The sequence below is a fragment of the Odocoileus virginianus genome, chromosome 11 (assembly GCF_023699985.2).
Source record: "Odocoileus virginianus isolate 20LAN1187 ecotype Illinois chromosome 11, Ovbor_1.2, whole genome shotgun sequence".
NCBI lineage: Eukaryota > Metazoa > Chordata > Mammalia > Artiodactyla > Cervidae > Odocoileus > Odocoileus virginianus.
This window is the reverse complement of record NC_069684.1, coordinates 7,612,139-7,626,746: the sequence shown is the minus strand read 5'-3', so window position 1 is coordinate 7,626,746 and position 14,608 is coordinate 7,612,139. Positions and strand designations below refer to the sequence as shown.

The window sequence follows — 14,608 nt, the reverse complement described above, 5'->3', positions numbered from 1 at the left end:
TAAAATCTATTTTTTTATTTAAAAAAAAAAAAAAGGAATGATAAACCGCAACATCAGGTTACTTTGTGGAGGGGGTGAAAAGTCATGGAATTGTGGGTACAAACTGAGGGCTTCTAGGATTCTGGTTAGTTCTTCAGTTGAGTGGTAGGTGCCCATATGGATCATGATGACTTTCCTTAGTCACTGGATTTACCACCCTTAGCGTTGACCTTAAGAGTACTAGCTAACTGAGACAACAGCTTTTCCTTAGTGCTGAAGCCCCATTTCGAGTTTTGCTATCCAGGTTTCATAGTTAAAATCATCCAAATGGATAATCTCCTAATTTGGATGCAGTACAACTGGGATCTGATTTAGCACAAGCCATCATTTAATCCTATTTTGTTTGCCTAAGTGTATCATTAAAGCCTTAGATTATTAGTTACTTCCAACTATGAAAAAAACCTTTTCTTTGGAAAGAAGAGACTCTCATTAAACAACTCAGCATTCTCGCAATCCTGAAAGGCATCTTTCTTGAAAACATTCTGATTAAGCCTATGTGATAACAAGGGCAATCAAGACTTCTCTTTAAAAACATCTATAAATCACCAAATAGATAAGGAGTCAGGCCATTACTCTTGCCCCCGGCAGAAAGCAGCTTAATCTGACCGGAAGATCACTCAGTTCCCATCGGAGCCCCAGGCTGGAGGTCAGACCACACAGCTGAATTCAGCCACCACGGAAGCTCTTGAAAAAGGAACACACAGAAATGGGAGATTTTGTTCAGAAAGGAGCACGTTCTCTGCTGTTTTCGCCAGAGGAATAAAGATTCTCTGTGGCATATCCACAGAGAAGTCTTACACTGGAGACTTACTAGGGTGTTCTGCTGAGGAAATCAGACCTCCACCCCACCTACGTGCAGATATAAAGAAATGGGTGCTGTGCTCAGTCATTTCCAACTCTTTGCAACCCCGTGGACTGTAGCCCGCCAGGCTCCTCTGTCCATAGGATTCTCCAGGCAAGAATACTGGAGTGGGTTGCCATGCCCTCCTCCAAAAGAAATGGGTAGATAAGAAATAAGGGCCAACAGAGGGGCCTACGTGAGCACGTACCATTAATTCTATCTACCAGACACAGTTTCACTTAACCTTCCAAACAATCCTGCAAAAGTGAGTCTGCTCACTGAACAGGTGAAGGTGCAGAGAGTTGCGGCAAACTGTCAAAGGCTGCCCACTAGCGGCTGGTAGAGTCAAGGTTAAACCTACAGCTGACTGTGAATGGATAAAGAAAATGTGGTGTATATATTTTATACAAATATACACACACACACACACACACACACATACACACACACACAGTGGAATGTTACTCAGCCATAAAAAATAACAAAATATTGCCATTTGCAGCAACATGGATGGACTTAAAGACTATCATGCTAAGTGAAGTCAGCCTGAGAAAGACAAATATCATGACATCACCTATGTGAAGTTAAAGTCCCTCAGTCATGTCCGACTCTTTGTGACCCGATGGACTATACAGTGCCTGGAATTCTCCAGGCCAGAACACTGGAGTGGGTTGCCTTTCCCTTCTCCAGGGGATCTTTCCAACCCAGGAATCCAATCGGGGTCTCCTGCATTGCAGGCGGATTCCTTACCAACTGAGCTATCAGGGAAGCCCAACATCACCTATATGTGGAGTCTAAAAAATGATGCCAATGAACTCTTGACAAAGCAGGAATACACGCACAGACATAGAAAACAAACTTATAGTTACCAAAAGGAAAATTGGGGGGTAGGGATAAAGTAGCAGTTTGGGATTAACAGACACACACTACTCACACAAAACAGATGATCAACAAGGATCTACTGCCAACTATACCCAATATTGGTAATAACCTATAAGTAAAAAGAATCTGAAAAAGAATTTATATATACACACACATGTGTGTGTGTGTGTGTGTGTGTATATATACACACGTGGGCTTCCCTGGAGGCTTAGTCAGTAAAGAGTCTGCCTGCAATGAGGGAGACCTGGCTTTGATTCCTGGGTCAGGAAGATCCCCTGGAGGAGGGCATGGCAACCCACTCCAGTATTCTTGCCTGGGGAATGCCCATGGACAGAGGCGCCTGGCGGGCTGCAGTCCGTGGGGTCGCACAGAGTCAGACACGACGGAGCGACTAAGCACAGAGCGTGTGTGCTCATGCGCACACACACACACATACATGTGTACAACCAAATCACTTTGCTATACACCCGAGACTAATACAACATCGTAAATGAACTGCACTTCGATCTGAAAATAAAGCCTGTATTTGTCTGACTCTAAAGCTTTATACTCTTTGCTTTACGTCGTACAGAAAACAAGATGACTGCAGAACTCGGTCTTACCGCACCAGCTCTTAGCAGGGACTCCTGCCAAGTGCAGTGCTGGCCACACCAGGAAGATGCAGACCCAGCTGAGCTGAGCAGGAATTCCATCAGGAAGAGGGGCTGCTACCATCCTTGGCTCCCAGCCCACAAGCCTGGCCCTCACCTCTGTCGGCCACTTCACGCATGCGTCATCTTGGCCACAAGAGGGCCACGGTTAAAAAATACAGGGTTTGCTGAAGGCAACCACAGCCCTGTCTGCGCTCTGACCAGCTTCCCCGCGAGGCTCGCTCCTGACGCCTGTTCTACCGCCGGCGATCTCTACAGTTACCTAAGGCCCAGCTCGAGACGGCCCTCAGGAGGGAGGCAGTGCTGTAGATGGCGTGCATGTACATGAGATGAACCATCAGCTCTGCCAGCCACCAGTAGAAGAGGAGACGGCCCAGCCCCAAGACAAGGATGGGAAGGCTGGTCTTCGGCGGGCTCTGCTCCTGCTGCTGCATCTAAAGAGGAAGCGAAAGAAGTCATCAGATGGCGCCACCATTTCTAAAATCTTTCAGAGCCCCCCGGACAGCGTTTTTTGTAAGTTCTCATCTCTGTTATCTCTGAATGGAGGGTCGGTTCAGTTTGCCTTGGGAGTGCTCAGTGCTCTCGGGTGAAAAGAATCATGTCTGAGAAATCTCATATGATATCACATATAAAATGATACAAATGGACTTATTTAGAAAATAGACACAGACTCACATAGAAACCAAGCTTATGGTTACCAAAGGGGAATGGAGGGGGTGGGGGGGATAAATTAACAGTTTGGGATTAACAGACACACACTACTATACATAAAATAGTTAACAGACAAGGACCTACTGTACAACTATATTCAATATCTTGTCATAACCTATAAAGGAAAAGAATCTTAAAAAGAGTAAACAAACAGACAGCTAGTGGTAAAGAACCCACCGGCCAGTACAGGAGACATAGAGACATGGGTTTGATCCCTGCAGGGGGGAGGATCCCCTGCAGGAGGGAATGGCAACCCACTCCAGTGTTCTTGCCTGGAGAATCCCCATGGACAGAGGAGCCTGGCAGGCTACAGTCCATGGGGTCGCAAAGAGTTGGCCATAACTGAAGTGACTGAGCGCATATAACTGAATCATTTTGCTGTATACCCAAAACTACCGCCAACACTGTGAATCAAATTATATTTCAATTAAAGTTTTTTTAAAAGTCACGTCCAAGTTAGAATACTCTGTCCCAGAGTAAGAATATAGCTTGTGGGGGCCACAAGCTAGCCCAACGCCGAGAACAAAGAAGGGGTTCTGCACCCTTCACCCCAGCGGCAGCCCTGCCAAAACTCAGGGCAGAGGGCAATTCCTGATGTATCCTAGACAAACACACAAAAACAACACAGAGATTTCCCTGGTAGTTGAGTGGCTGAGACTCTGCACTCCCCGTGCCAGGGGCCCTGGTCTGATCCCCGGTCAGAGAGTTTAGATCCTGCATGCTGCAATGAAGACCCGGTGCAATCAAAAAAATAAGCCAAAGCAAGCAAACAAAACAGCAAGAGAGAGTACATAAGTTTTCTGGATGTTACTGACGTGATTTTACTAGGCTGAAGGCTGACTTGAAATGCAGAGGGGAAGTGGATGCCTTAATTGCGAACTTGTAGCTGCGCACATTGGCAGGCAGAGGATACGGACTCGATTCAGCCTTTGACAAGTAGGGCTCCAGACACCACAAAAACACGGGAGGCCCGGCCCTGGGGAAAGTGATCTGGGCGTGCTTTCTCTGACTTCTCCTCTCCTCTAACCATGAGGGCGCACTGGGTCCCACTGCAGCCAGGAAAGGCTGCAGGCACAGCCCTGAGAGGTGACGGGTGACTACACTCCCAGGAATTCATTTTTATTCCATTCTTAAGCATACAGTCTACCACGGTCTCAAACTCTCCTCTTCCAGCAAGGAGCCAGACCAAGAAATTCAGGCTGGCACAGTGAAACTATGAAACTACAATCACCGGCATGGATGGCTTTCACCCTTTTGTCATCTGCTGGGTTAGCTACACCCAGGAAAGCTGTTGGCTTAACTTTTTTAATGTAAGCCGATCAAGCTACAGGAATTTCCTTTCTCCTTTCGTTTTCTTCCGTTCACCTGAGAAAGATAATGTGTTAGTAAACGAAAGTATTAATAACTGCTTTGAAAGATCCATGCCACCAGGTTTGCCAGGGGAAGTGCTGGCTGGCGAGGTTATCCAGGGAGCTAAGCCTCGGTGTGCAGTCTGGCACGGATCACAGCTCACTGTAATTACAGCCACAGCCAATGGGATGCCCTCCTCCCCCGCCTCCTTCTCCAGGAATAACTGAGGGTGGTTTTCATCTGAATCCTTACCTCAAGCGTGCCTGCTCTGTGAGACCCTACAAAGTCTACAGCAGTGCATCAACGAGCCCGTGGAGAGCAAACCCCTCAGTTAAGAGACCCCGGCCTGCCTGACCCCTCGTGTCTGCATTACTTAAGAAGAAACAGGAAACCAGGCAAATGTCCAGCAGTAGGGCGTGGGGCTTGGTAACATGCATGAGCGCACCTCAATCGTACATAGTCACAAAAACACTATTTTTTTATACCAATCTGCATAAATCATGAAAAGCTGGAGAGAGAGACACCAAAACGGCAGCACTGATGGTAATCTTTGGATGGTGAGGGTCTTCAGTGATTTTAAACTGTTACTATTTTTGTAATGGGGGAAGGTAATGCAAGTTTACACTACTGTGAAGACGTTGGTTCTCTCTACTAGAGAGACAAGTGCTCTGTTTCTGCACCCTTCTTGTAAAAATTGCTAAGTCTCTGGACCTCCTCTGGGGAAGGCGGCATCCTCAACGAGGAGGCCTGCCCCTCTCTCTTCTGCGCCAGCCCCATCTTTATTTTTCCCGAAGTCCCACTTCAGGGCTTCCCTGGCGGCTCACTGGTAAAGAACCCGCTTGTCAATTCAAGAGACTCAGGTTCAATCCCTGGGTCGGGAAGATCCCCTGCAGAAGGAAATGGCAACCCACTCCAGTATTCTTGCCTGGGAAATCCTATGGACAGAGGAGCCTGGTGGGCTACCATCCGCGGGATTGCAAAGAGTCAGACAAACTTAGTGACAAAACAACAACTACTTTCCCACCTTACTCAGAGATTTTCTTAGCTATACGCCTTAGCATCAAAAAGACACATACACCCCAATGTTCATTGCAGCACTATTTACAATAGCCAGGACATGGAAGCAACCTAAATGTCCATCAACAGATGAATGGATAAAAAAGACATGGTACATATATTACACAATGGAATATTATTCAACCATAGAAAAGAACAAAATTGGGTCCTCTGAAGAGACACAGATGGACCTAGAGACTCTCATATGGAGTGAAGGAGTGAAGTAAGAAAGAGAAAAACAAATACTGTCTAATAAAGCAAACTCATTTTGACTTAATGAGCATCAACAGATGAAGAAATGATGACAGTGTCCATCGGTCTATGACTGCTAGAACAGTTCACACCAAGGCAATCGGCTGAGCCAAGACACAAGAGGCACCGAACTCTACTCCAGGACAGCGGGCAGGGCCTTTCTTGGTGCCAGACTTTTGGAGAAAAGCAGCTTCCTTGACTGAACGTGATAACAACTCACAAGCAGAACTGACCAAAGACCATCTTTGCACAACAGTCTCCAGCTTCTAAATAAGCAACGGTGCACATGACCTGTAGGCCCATGAGCAGACGGCTAACCCCCGGCTCAGGTCCCCTGAGGACCTGCACCTGAGGTCTCGGGGCATCACTGGGTGTACAGACAGCCCCGTCCCTACGAGCAGAGAAGAGATAGGAGAGCCACTGCTGGATCAGGACAATGGGCCCCACCAGGTGATCGGGAAGTAAGTCTGGCCAATCGCCTGCAGCTCAGGAGACCACATGCCACGGGCAGGCCAGAGGCCCTCCTCTCCTTCCCCAAACAAGGCACCATCTAAGGGACCCGAAAATCTGTAATTAGGAAGAAACACGAGGTGCGTGGTGTGCCTGACTGGCTTCCCGGTAACGACTTAACTACCTTCCCCGGGGCCCAACTTCCTCCCCAGGCTGCAAAAGGCATAATTATGTGGCACCCCTGGACCAGAAGGGCTGGCCTTTTCTCTGCAGTGCTCCCTTTTTGATGCTGGATGTCTCCCCAGTCAGAGTATGAGAAATGTCTATTCCTTAATTGCACCAGCAAATCCAGCAGCAAGAAAACAACCCTGTTTTTCACTCTACTTGTTTCTACTTTAAAAAGAATGGATATCAGTTTTTCTTTAGAGTCGTGTCATTATTACAATCCCTGTATACCTTCCATCGAGTTGACTCCCTTTTATTTAAAAAACTGTATCTGTCCCTCGTCGATCCGGCAGGAAGAAGACACACTACACACAGCTCACCTAACAAGCAGGGTTACTCATTATTCAACCTCAGCATGCAAAGCATTTTGCCGGAGATATTTTAAACAGAGGGCAGTGCCAACCTTAAGACCACTGGAAACTGCCGCCAATGGGAACTTTTAGTGAAGGCGCCACGAAAAAACACATTAACTCATCTGCAAAGAGCATTGTAAAACACATTATATTTTAAAACCTCATTTCATGCAAATTGCATAAAAAGGCATATCAAAGCCTTTCAGAGATATTCTAATGATTCAAGGTGACAGTTCTCAAAGCTGAAAGGTTCTTTCACACATGAATAATACCCACATTGGAGAGCACCAAAGAGAAGCCTTCCCCCAGACACAACTGTTCAACCGAGTCACCTCTGCTCTGGCCTCTGCACTTGGCTCCAGGGCACTGTGGCCCAAGTCTTGCTCCTTTATAAGGAGGGCGTTTCTCTCCAGCCCACGGTCTCAGGCCATACCCCTTCCCCAGTAAAGGATTCCCTAGTCAGACCCTCACTGCATCCAGACCAAGGCAGGTAATACCCACTGGTCTCTGCCAGGACAGTGAGTGGGGCCTGAAGTTGGGGTAGCAGCCGCAGGACTGGGACCTGGCCTGGCCAGCTTGGGTGTCCAGACACGCACGTCCACTACATCACGCTGCATCCTCACTCTAAGCCCTGTGAGGGTCAAAGAGCTGGCAGCAAAGCTCCAGTCTTTATTCCCCCCACCCCAGCACGCACCCCATTAGCCTCTCTTTGCCTCCGTGTTACTGTCTGTGAAGTGGGAATAACAATGTCGTGCTCCTCGGGCTGTTGCTAGGATGAAATGTGTTAGAAGATGGAAAGCCTGGTTAGGGGTAAGTGCTCAGTGCGTATTCCTCCTCCCGGTCAGCATCACCGCAGGTGCCTCGAGCGCCTCCCCCAAACCCGGGGTGCTCTGGCTGGGACAGTGACTGCCAGCCCTGGCCTCTCAGGGACTCACCCACCCCTGTGGCTACTGCCTGCATCTATCTTCTGCTGACCTCCTCTGAGGCCGGGGATGGCTCCTGCCCAGAATCATGCCCAGAACGGCCCCCGCTGCCGCCCTCACCTACCAGCCCGGACCCCCAGGGCCTCCGGTCTGGTATAAATGGATGTTAGTTCTCACCCATTTAGGTTAGGTCTCACTGTGGGAGCTTCCCCAGGTGAGACCTGAAACCGGCCCCTGGCTCGCAGAGCACAAGCAGAGACCAAAAAATCAAGTGGGCCGCTCGGACCAGCAGGGCAGGATTAACAACCAGAGAGCAGACAGGCAGGCCCCGTCGCGGGCGCCGCAGCACCAGCAGATCGCTGCACCCGCCGGCAGAATTTTAAAGTTGAAACAGAGGCCTTTTCTGGGTTTAGTCATGTAGGCAGTTCAGATGGTCTCGATGACACCTTCCTCTTTCAAGGTCAAAGCTACGCCCCAGAAATGGCTCCCAGCCTGGGAATGGTGGGCAGAAAGTCCATTCCAAGGGCAGGGAGGGGTGAGGAGCCCCTGACTGCCCAGGTCCAGAGTGTGGGCCAACCAGTGATCACAGCCTTCCAGTGACCTCCAGCAACATACTCCAGAAGTGACACTCCGTTTTGGATAACAGTAACGACAATGATAGTGTGTACAACACGCCAAGCCACGCTACCTAGACAAAATCATTTAGTCCTTACAACAATCCTATCTAGAGGGTATTATTATTTTTTCCTTTATACTGATAAAAGGAAATGCAGTCACAAATAAGGTGAGTAACTCACCAAATGCTCTCAAACCAAAGCAGAGCAGGGATTCAAACCCTGTAACTAAAGGGCTGGGCGCAGGAGTTTTGCTCTTAAGCATCAACCACGTTCCCTATTTAAGCACTGTCATCCCCTTGGGGCTTCCCTCATAGCTCAGCTAGTAAAGAATCCGCCTGCAATGCAGGAGGTCCTGGTTCGATTCCTGGGTCGGGAAGATCCCCTGGAGAAGGGTAGACTACCCACTCCAGCATTCTTGGGCTTCCCTGGTAGATCAGCTGGTAAAGAATCCGCCTGCAATGTAGGAGACCTGGGCTCAATCCCTGGGTTGGAAAGATCCCCTGGAGAAGGGAAAGGCCACCTGCTTCAGTATTCTGGCCTGGAGAATTCCACGGACTGTATGGTCCATGGGGTTGCAAAGGGTCAGACACGACTGGGCGACTTTCACTTTCACTTTCTTCCCCTTGGGGCAGGAGCGCAGCCCTCAGCAGGGAAGTCCCCCCGCCCCACCCCAGCGCCCCCGACACACACACCGGCTCCTCACTGCACCAGTCAGCCTGCTCAGGGCAGGACGGGGTGGCCCCAGGCTCCAAGCTCAGCAAATAAACAGCATTTCCTGCCTTTCCCTAGACCTCCCCCACGCTGTCCCCCACCTCACCCCGGCTCAGTATCCACAGGCCCCCGGGAGAAACACAAACGGGGCCCGTATTTCTGAAGCTCCAAACGCCATCAGAGATGGCCTTCGAGTCAACACTGGGGCCTGTTGACAGGCCCAGTTTTCCCTGTTGGTGATTGATGGGTACACATTTCACACGCCATGCATCACAGAGGCGCCTCTTCTATGCCTGCTTCATCTGGGGTGTGTAAATTTACACACTAAAGAAAAAACCTGAGTGAAAGACGTCTCCTCCGGTGGACCTAAGGCTCTCAGTTCAACCACCGCGGTCGGCCGGGCGGGGTGGGTTCCCACGGTGAGACTCTGCTGCCCCCTGGCGGCAAGTCTCCTCCTGTCCGTCAGAGCCCGGGCACGCAGGCCCGAGAGGCCAAGGACCACAATTTCAACTCGACCGTTTCCTGGGACGTTTACTCCGCTCACGCGAGCACTTGTTCAGAGCAAACCTTGCTTACAAGCCCTGCTGGCCAGCCTTCTTCCCTCCCCTGCAAGCATCTCTGATGGAATCCTTTCTCTCTATGAGGTCAGCTCCTTAGTAAGTTTCACTGCTCCCCTTTTAGACCCGTTATTCTCATAGGACTTGCGTGCCCATTAACACCCCCAGCAACCGCAGAAATCACTTGTCTTTTTATTGCCCTGTAGCTCATTATTAAACATCTTGCCATTTCTATGCTGACTTTTCTAGGAATCCTCCCAGATTACAGAGAAAGGCTTCAATTTGCCTTTTTTGAGTTTCTGCTTTCAGCAACTGCTACCCTTTTGAAAGGGGTGAAAAAAAAGAGAAAGAATAGACATAGATGCAGCCCAGAGTCTCCATACCTGAGTCCCTACAGGCAGAAACTCGGGAGAATGACAGCCTGTGGCTAAGGATTCAGGTGCGCGATGCTCTGAGAGCTTGCCTCTCTATGACAGATTTGGGACCCTGCAACCCGCCTCTCAAATTCCCTCAAGACTCTACAGGGTACAGTCAGAAAGGAGGAGACGAGAACTAAAAAGAATGGTGATTTGTCAAACAGTGAAGTACGGATCCCACAGGGATAAGCTCCTTAATGGATAAGAGGCGGTTTGGAAAATAATGTTTCCTCTTAATGGGTTTAGCCTATGTTTCTCTGAGAATTATTATCTGCCTTCAAGAGAAGGGGTGTGCTGTGGATATTTAGTCCAAAAGCTACTGACTGCAATGCTAAAGTTTAAAACTTACCAAAAGAAAGCAGGAGTCGCAATACTCATATCAGATAAAATAGACTTTCAAATAAAGGCTGTGAAAAGAGACAAAGATGGACACTACATAATGATCAAAGGATCAATCCAAGAAGAAGATATAACAATTATAAATATATATGCACCCAACATAGGAGCACCGCAATATGTAAGGCAAACGCTAACGAGTATGAAAGAGGAAATTCATAGTAACACAATAAGAGTAGGAGACTTTAATACCCCACTCACAACTATGGATAGATCAACTAAACAGAAAATGAACAAGGAAACACAAACTTTAAAGGACACAATGGACCAGCTAGACCTAATTGACATCTATAGGACATTTCACCCCAAAACAATCAACTTCACCTTTTTCTCAAGTGCACCCGGAACCTTCTCCAGAATAGATCACATCCTGGGCCATAAATCTAGTCTTGGTAAATTCAAAAAAATTGAAATCATTCCAGTCATCTTTTCTGACCACAGTGCAATAAGATTAGATCTCAATTACAGGAAAAAAATTATTAAAAATTCAAACATATGGAAGCTAAACAACACGCTTCTGAATAACCAACAAATCATAGAAGAAATCAAAAAAGAAATCAAAATATGCATAGAAATGAATGAAAATGAAAACACAACAACCCAAAACCTATGGGACACTGTAAAAGCAGTGCTAAGGGGAAGATTCATAGCATTACAGGCCTACCTCAAGAAACAAGAAAAAAGCCAAATAAATAACCTAACTCTACACCTAAAGCAACTAGAGAAGGAAGAAATGAAGAACCCCAGGGTTAGTAGAAGGAAAGAAATCTTAAAAATTAGGGCAGAAATAAATGCACAAGAAACTAAAGAGACCATAGCAAAAATCAACAAAGCTAAAAGCTGGTTTTTTGAAAAAATTAACAAAATTGACAAACCATTAGCAAGACTCATTAAGAAACAAAGGGAGAAGAACCAAATTAACAAAATTAGAAACAAAAATGGAGAGATCACAACAGACAACACTGAAATACAAAGGATCATAAGAGACTACTACCAGCAGCTCTATGCCAATAAAATGGACAACTTGGAAGAAATGGACAAGTTCTTAGAGAAGTATAACTTTCCAAAACTGAACCAGGAAGAAATAGAAGATCTTAACAAACCCATCACAAGCAAGGAAATTGAAACTGTAATCAGAAATCTTCCAGCAAACAAAAGCCCAGGACCAGATGGCTTCACAGCTGAATTCTACCAAAAATTTAGAGAAGAGCTAACACCTATCTTACTCAAACTCTTCCAGAAAATTGCAGAAGAAGGTAAACTTCCAAACTCATTCTATGAGGCCACCATCACCCTAATTCCAAAACCAGACAAAGATGCCACAAAAAAAGAAAACTACAGGCCAATATCACTGATGAACCTAGATGCAAAAATCCTTAACAAAATTTTAGCAAACAGAATCCAACAACATATTAAAAAAATCATACACCATGACCAAGTGGGCTTTATCCCAGGAATGCAAGGATTCTTTAATATCCACAAATCAATTAATGTAATACACCACATTAACAAATTGAAAGATAAAAACCATATGATTATCTCAATAGATGCAGAAAAAGCCTTTGACAAAATTCAACATCCATTTATGATTAAAACTCTCCAGAAAGCAGGAATAGAAGGAACATACCTAAACATAATAAAAGCTATATATGACAAAGCCACAGCAAGCATCACCCTCAATGGTGAAAAATTGAAAGCATTTCCCCTGAAATCAGGAACAAGACAAGGGTGCCCACTCTCACCACTACTATTCAACATAGTTTTGGAAGTGTTGGCCACAGCAATCAGGGCAGAAAAAGAAGTAAAAGGAATCCAGATAGGAAAAGAAGAAGTGAAACTCTCTCTGTTTGCAGATGACATGATCTTCTACATAGAAAACCCTAAAGACTCTACCAGAAAATTACTAGAGCTTATCAACGAATACAGTAAAGTTGCAGGATATAAAATTAACACACAGAAATCTCTTGCATTCCTATACACTAACAATGAGAAAACAGAAAGAGAAATTAAGGAAACAATACCATTCACCATTGCAACAAAAAGAATAAAATACTTAGGAGTATATCTACCTAAAGAAACAAAAGACCTATACATAGAAAACTATAAAACACTGATGAAAGAAATCAAAGAGGACACAAACAGATGGAGAAATATACCGTGTTCATGGATTGGAAGAATCAATATTGTCAAAAGGGCTATACTACCCAAAGCAATCTATAGATTCAATGCAATCCCTATCAAACTACCAACGGTATTTTTCACAGAACTAGAACAAATAATTTCACAATTTGTATGGAAATACAAAAAACCTCGAATAGCCAAAGTAACTTTGAGAAAGAAGAATGGAACTGGAGGAATCAACCTGCCTGACTTCAGACTCTACTACAAAGCCACAGTCATCAAGACAGTATGGTACTGGCACAAAGACAAAAATATAGATCAATGGAACAGAATAGAAAGCCCAGAGATAAATCCACGAACCTATGGTCAACTTATCTTCGACAAGGGAGGCAAGGATATACAATGGAAAAAAGATAACCTCTTTAACAAGTGGTGCTGGGAAAACTGATCAACCACCTGTAAAAGAATGAAACTAGAACACTTTCTAACACCATACACAAAAATAAACTCAAAATGGATTAAAGATCTAAATGTAAGACCAGAAACTATCAAACTCCTAGAGGAGAACATAGGCAAAACACTCTCCGACATAAATCACTGCAGGATCCTCTATGACCCACATCCCAGAATTTCAGAAATAAAAGCAAAAATAAACAAATAGGACCTAATGAAACTTAAAAGCTTTTGCACAACAAAGGAAACTATAAGCAAGGTGAAAAAGACAGCCCTCAGATTGGGAGAAAATAATAGCAAATGAAGCAACAGACAAAGGATTAATCTCAAAAATATACAAGCAACTCCTCCAGCTCAACTCCAGAAAAATAAATGACCCAATCAAAAAATGGGCCAAAGAACTTAACAGACATTTCTCCAAGGAAGACATACAGATGGCTAACAAACACATGAAAAGATGCTCAACATCACTCATTATCAGAGAAATGCAAATCAAAACCACAATGAGGTACCATTACACGCCAGTCAGGATGGCTGCTATCCAAAAGTCTACAAGCAATACATGCTGGAGAGGGTGTGGAGAAAAGGGAACCCTCTTACACTGTTGGTGGGAATGCAAATTAGTACAGCCACTATGGAAAACAGTGTGGAGATTTCTTAAAAAGCTGGAAATAGAACTGCCATATGAGCCAGCAATCCCACTTCTGGGCATACACACCAAGGAAACCAGATCTGAAAGAGACACGTGCACCCCAATGTGCATCGCAGCACTGTTTATAATAGCCAGGACATGGAAGCAACCCAGATGCCCATCAGCAGACGAATGGATGAGGAAGCTGTGGTACATATACACCATGGAATATTACTCAGCCATTAAAAAGAGTTCATTTGAATCAGTTCTAATGAGATGGATGAAACTGGAGCCCATTATACAGAGCGAAGTAAGCCAGAAAGATAAAGAACATTACAGTATACTAACACATATATATGAACTTTAGAAAGATGGTAACGATAACCCTATATGCAAAACAGAAAAAGAGACTCAGATGTATAGAACAGACTTGTGGACTCTGGGAGAAGGCGAGGGTGGGATGTTTCAAGAGAACAGCATTGAAACATGTATATTATCTAGGGTGAAACAGATAACCAGCCCAGGTTGGGTACATGAGACAAGTGCTAGGGCCTGGTGCACTGGGAAGACCCAGAGGGATCGGGTGGAGAGGGAGGTGGGAGGGGGTACTGGGATGGGGAATACATGTAAATCCATGGCTAATTCATTCATTTTTGTATAACAAAAACTACTGTAATGATGTAAAGTAATTAGCCTCCAACTAATAAAAATAAATGGAAAATATATATATATATATACAAGCAACTCCTCCAGCTCAACTCCAGAAAAATAAATGACCCAATCAAAAAATGGGCCAAAGAACTAAACAGACATTTCTCCAAGGAAGACATACAGATGGCAAAAAAACACATGAAAAGATGCTCAACATCACTCATTATCAGAGAAATGCAAATCAAAACCACAATGAGGTACCATTACATGCCAGCCAGGATGGCTGCTATCCAAAAGTCTACAAGCAATAAATGCTGGAGAGG

At 45.5% G+C, this 14,608-nt stretch overlaps 1 protein-coding gene across 8 annotated transcripts in view; it reads right to left on the bottom strand.

Moving 5' to 3' along the window:
- The window catches only part of HHAT (hedgehog acyltransferase), a 367,616-nt gene that overhangs the window by 266,442 nt on the left and 86,566 nt on the right, over positions 1-14,608 (bottom strand). For all 8 annotated transcript variants that reach the window (XR_011490224.1, XM_070473890.1, XM_070473893.1 and 5 more), the window contains one exon: positions 2,675-2,846. Coding sequence is in view for 7 of the 8 variants with exons in the window: in XM_070473890.1 (XP_070329991.1) it covers positions 2,675-2,846 (172 nt within the window). In the remaining variant the exon portion in view is untranslated. The remainder of the gene's footprint in view (positions 1-2,674; positions 2,847-14,608) is intronic.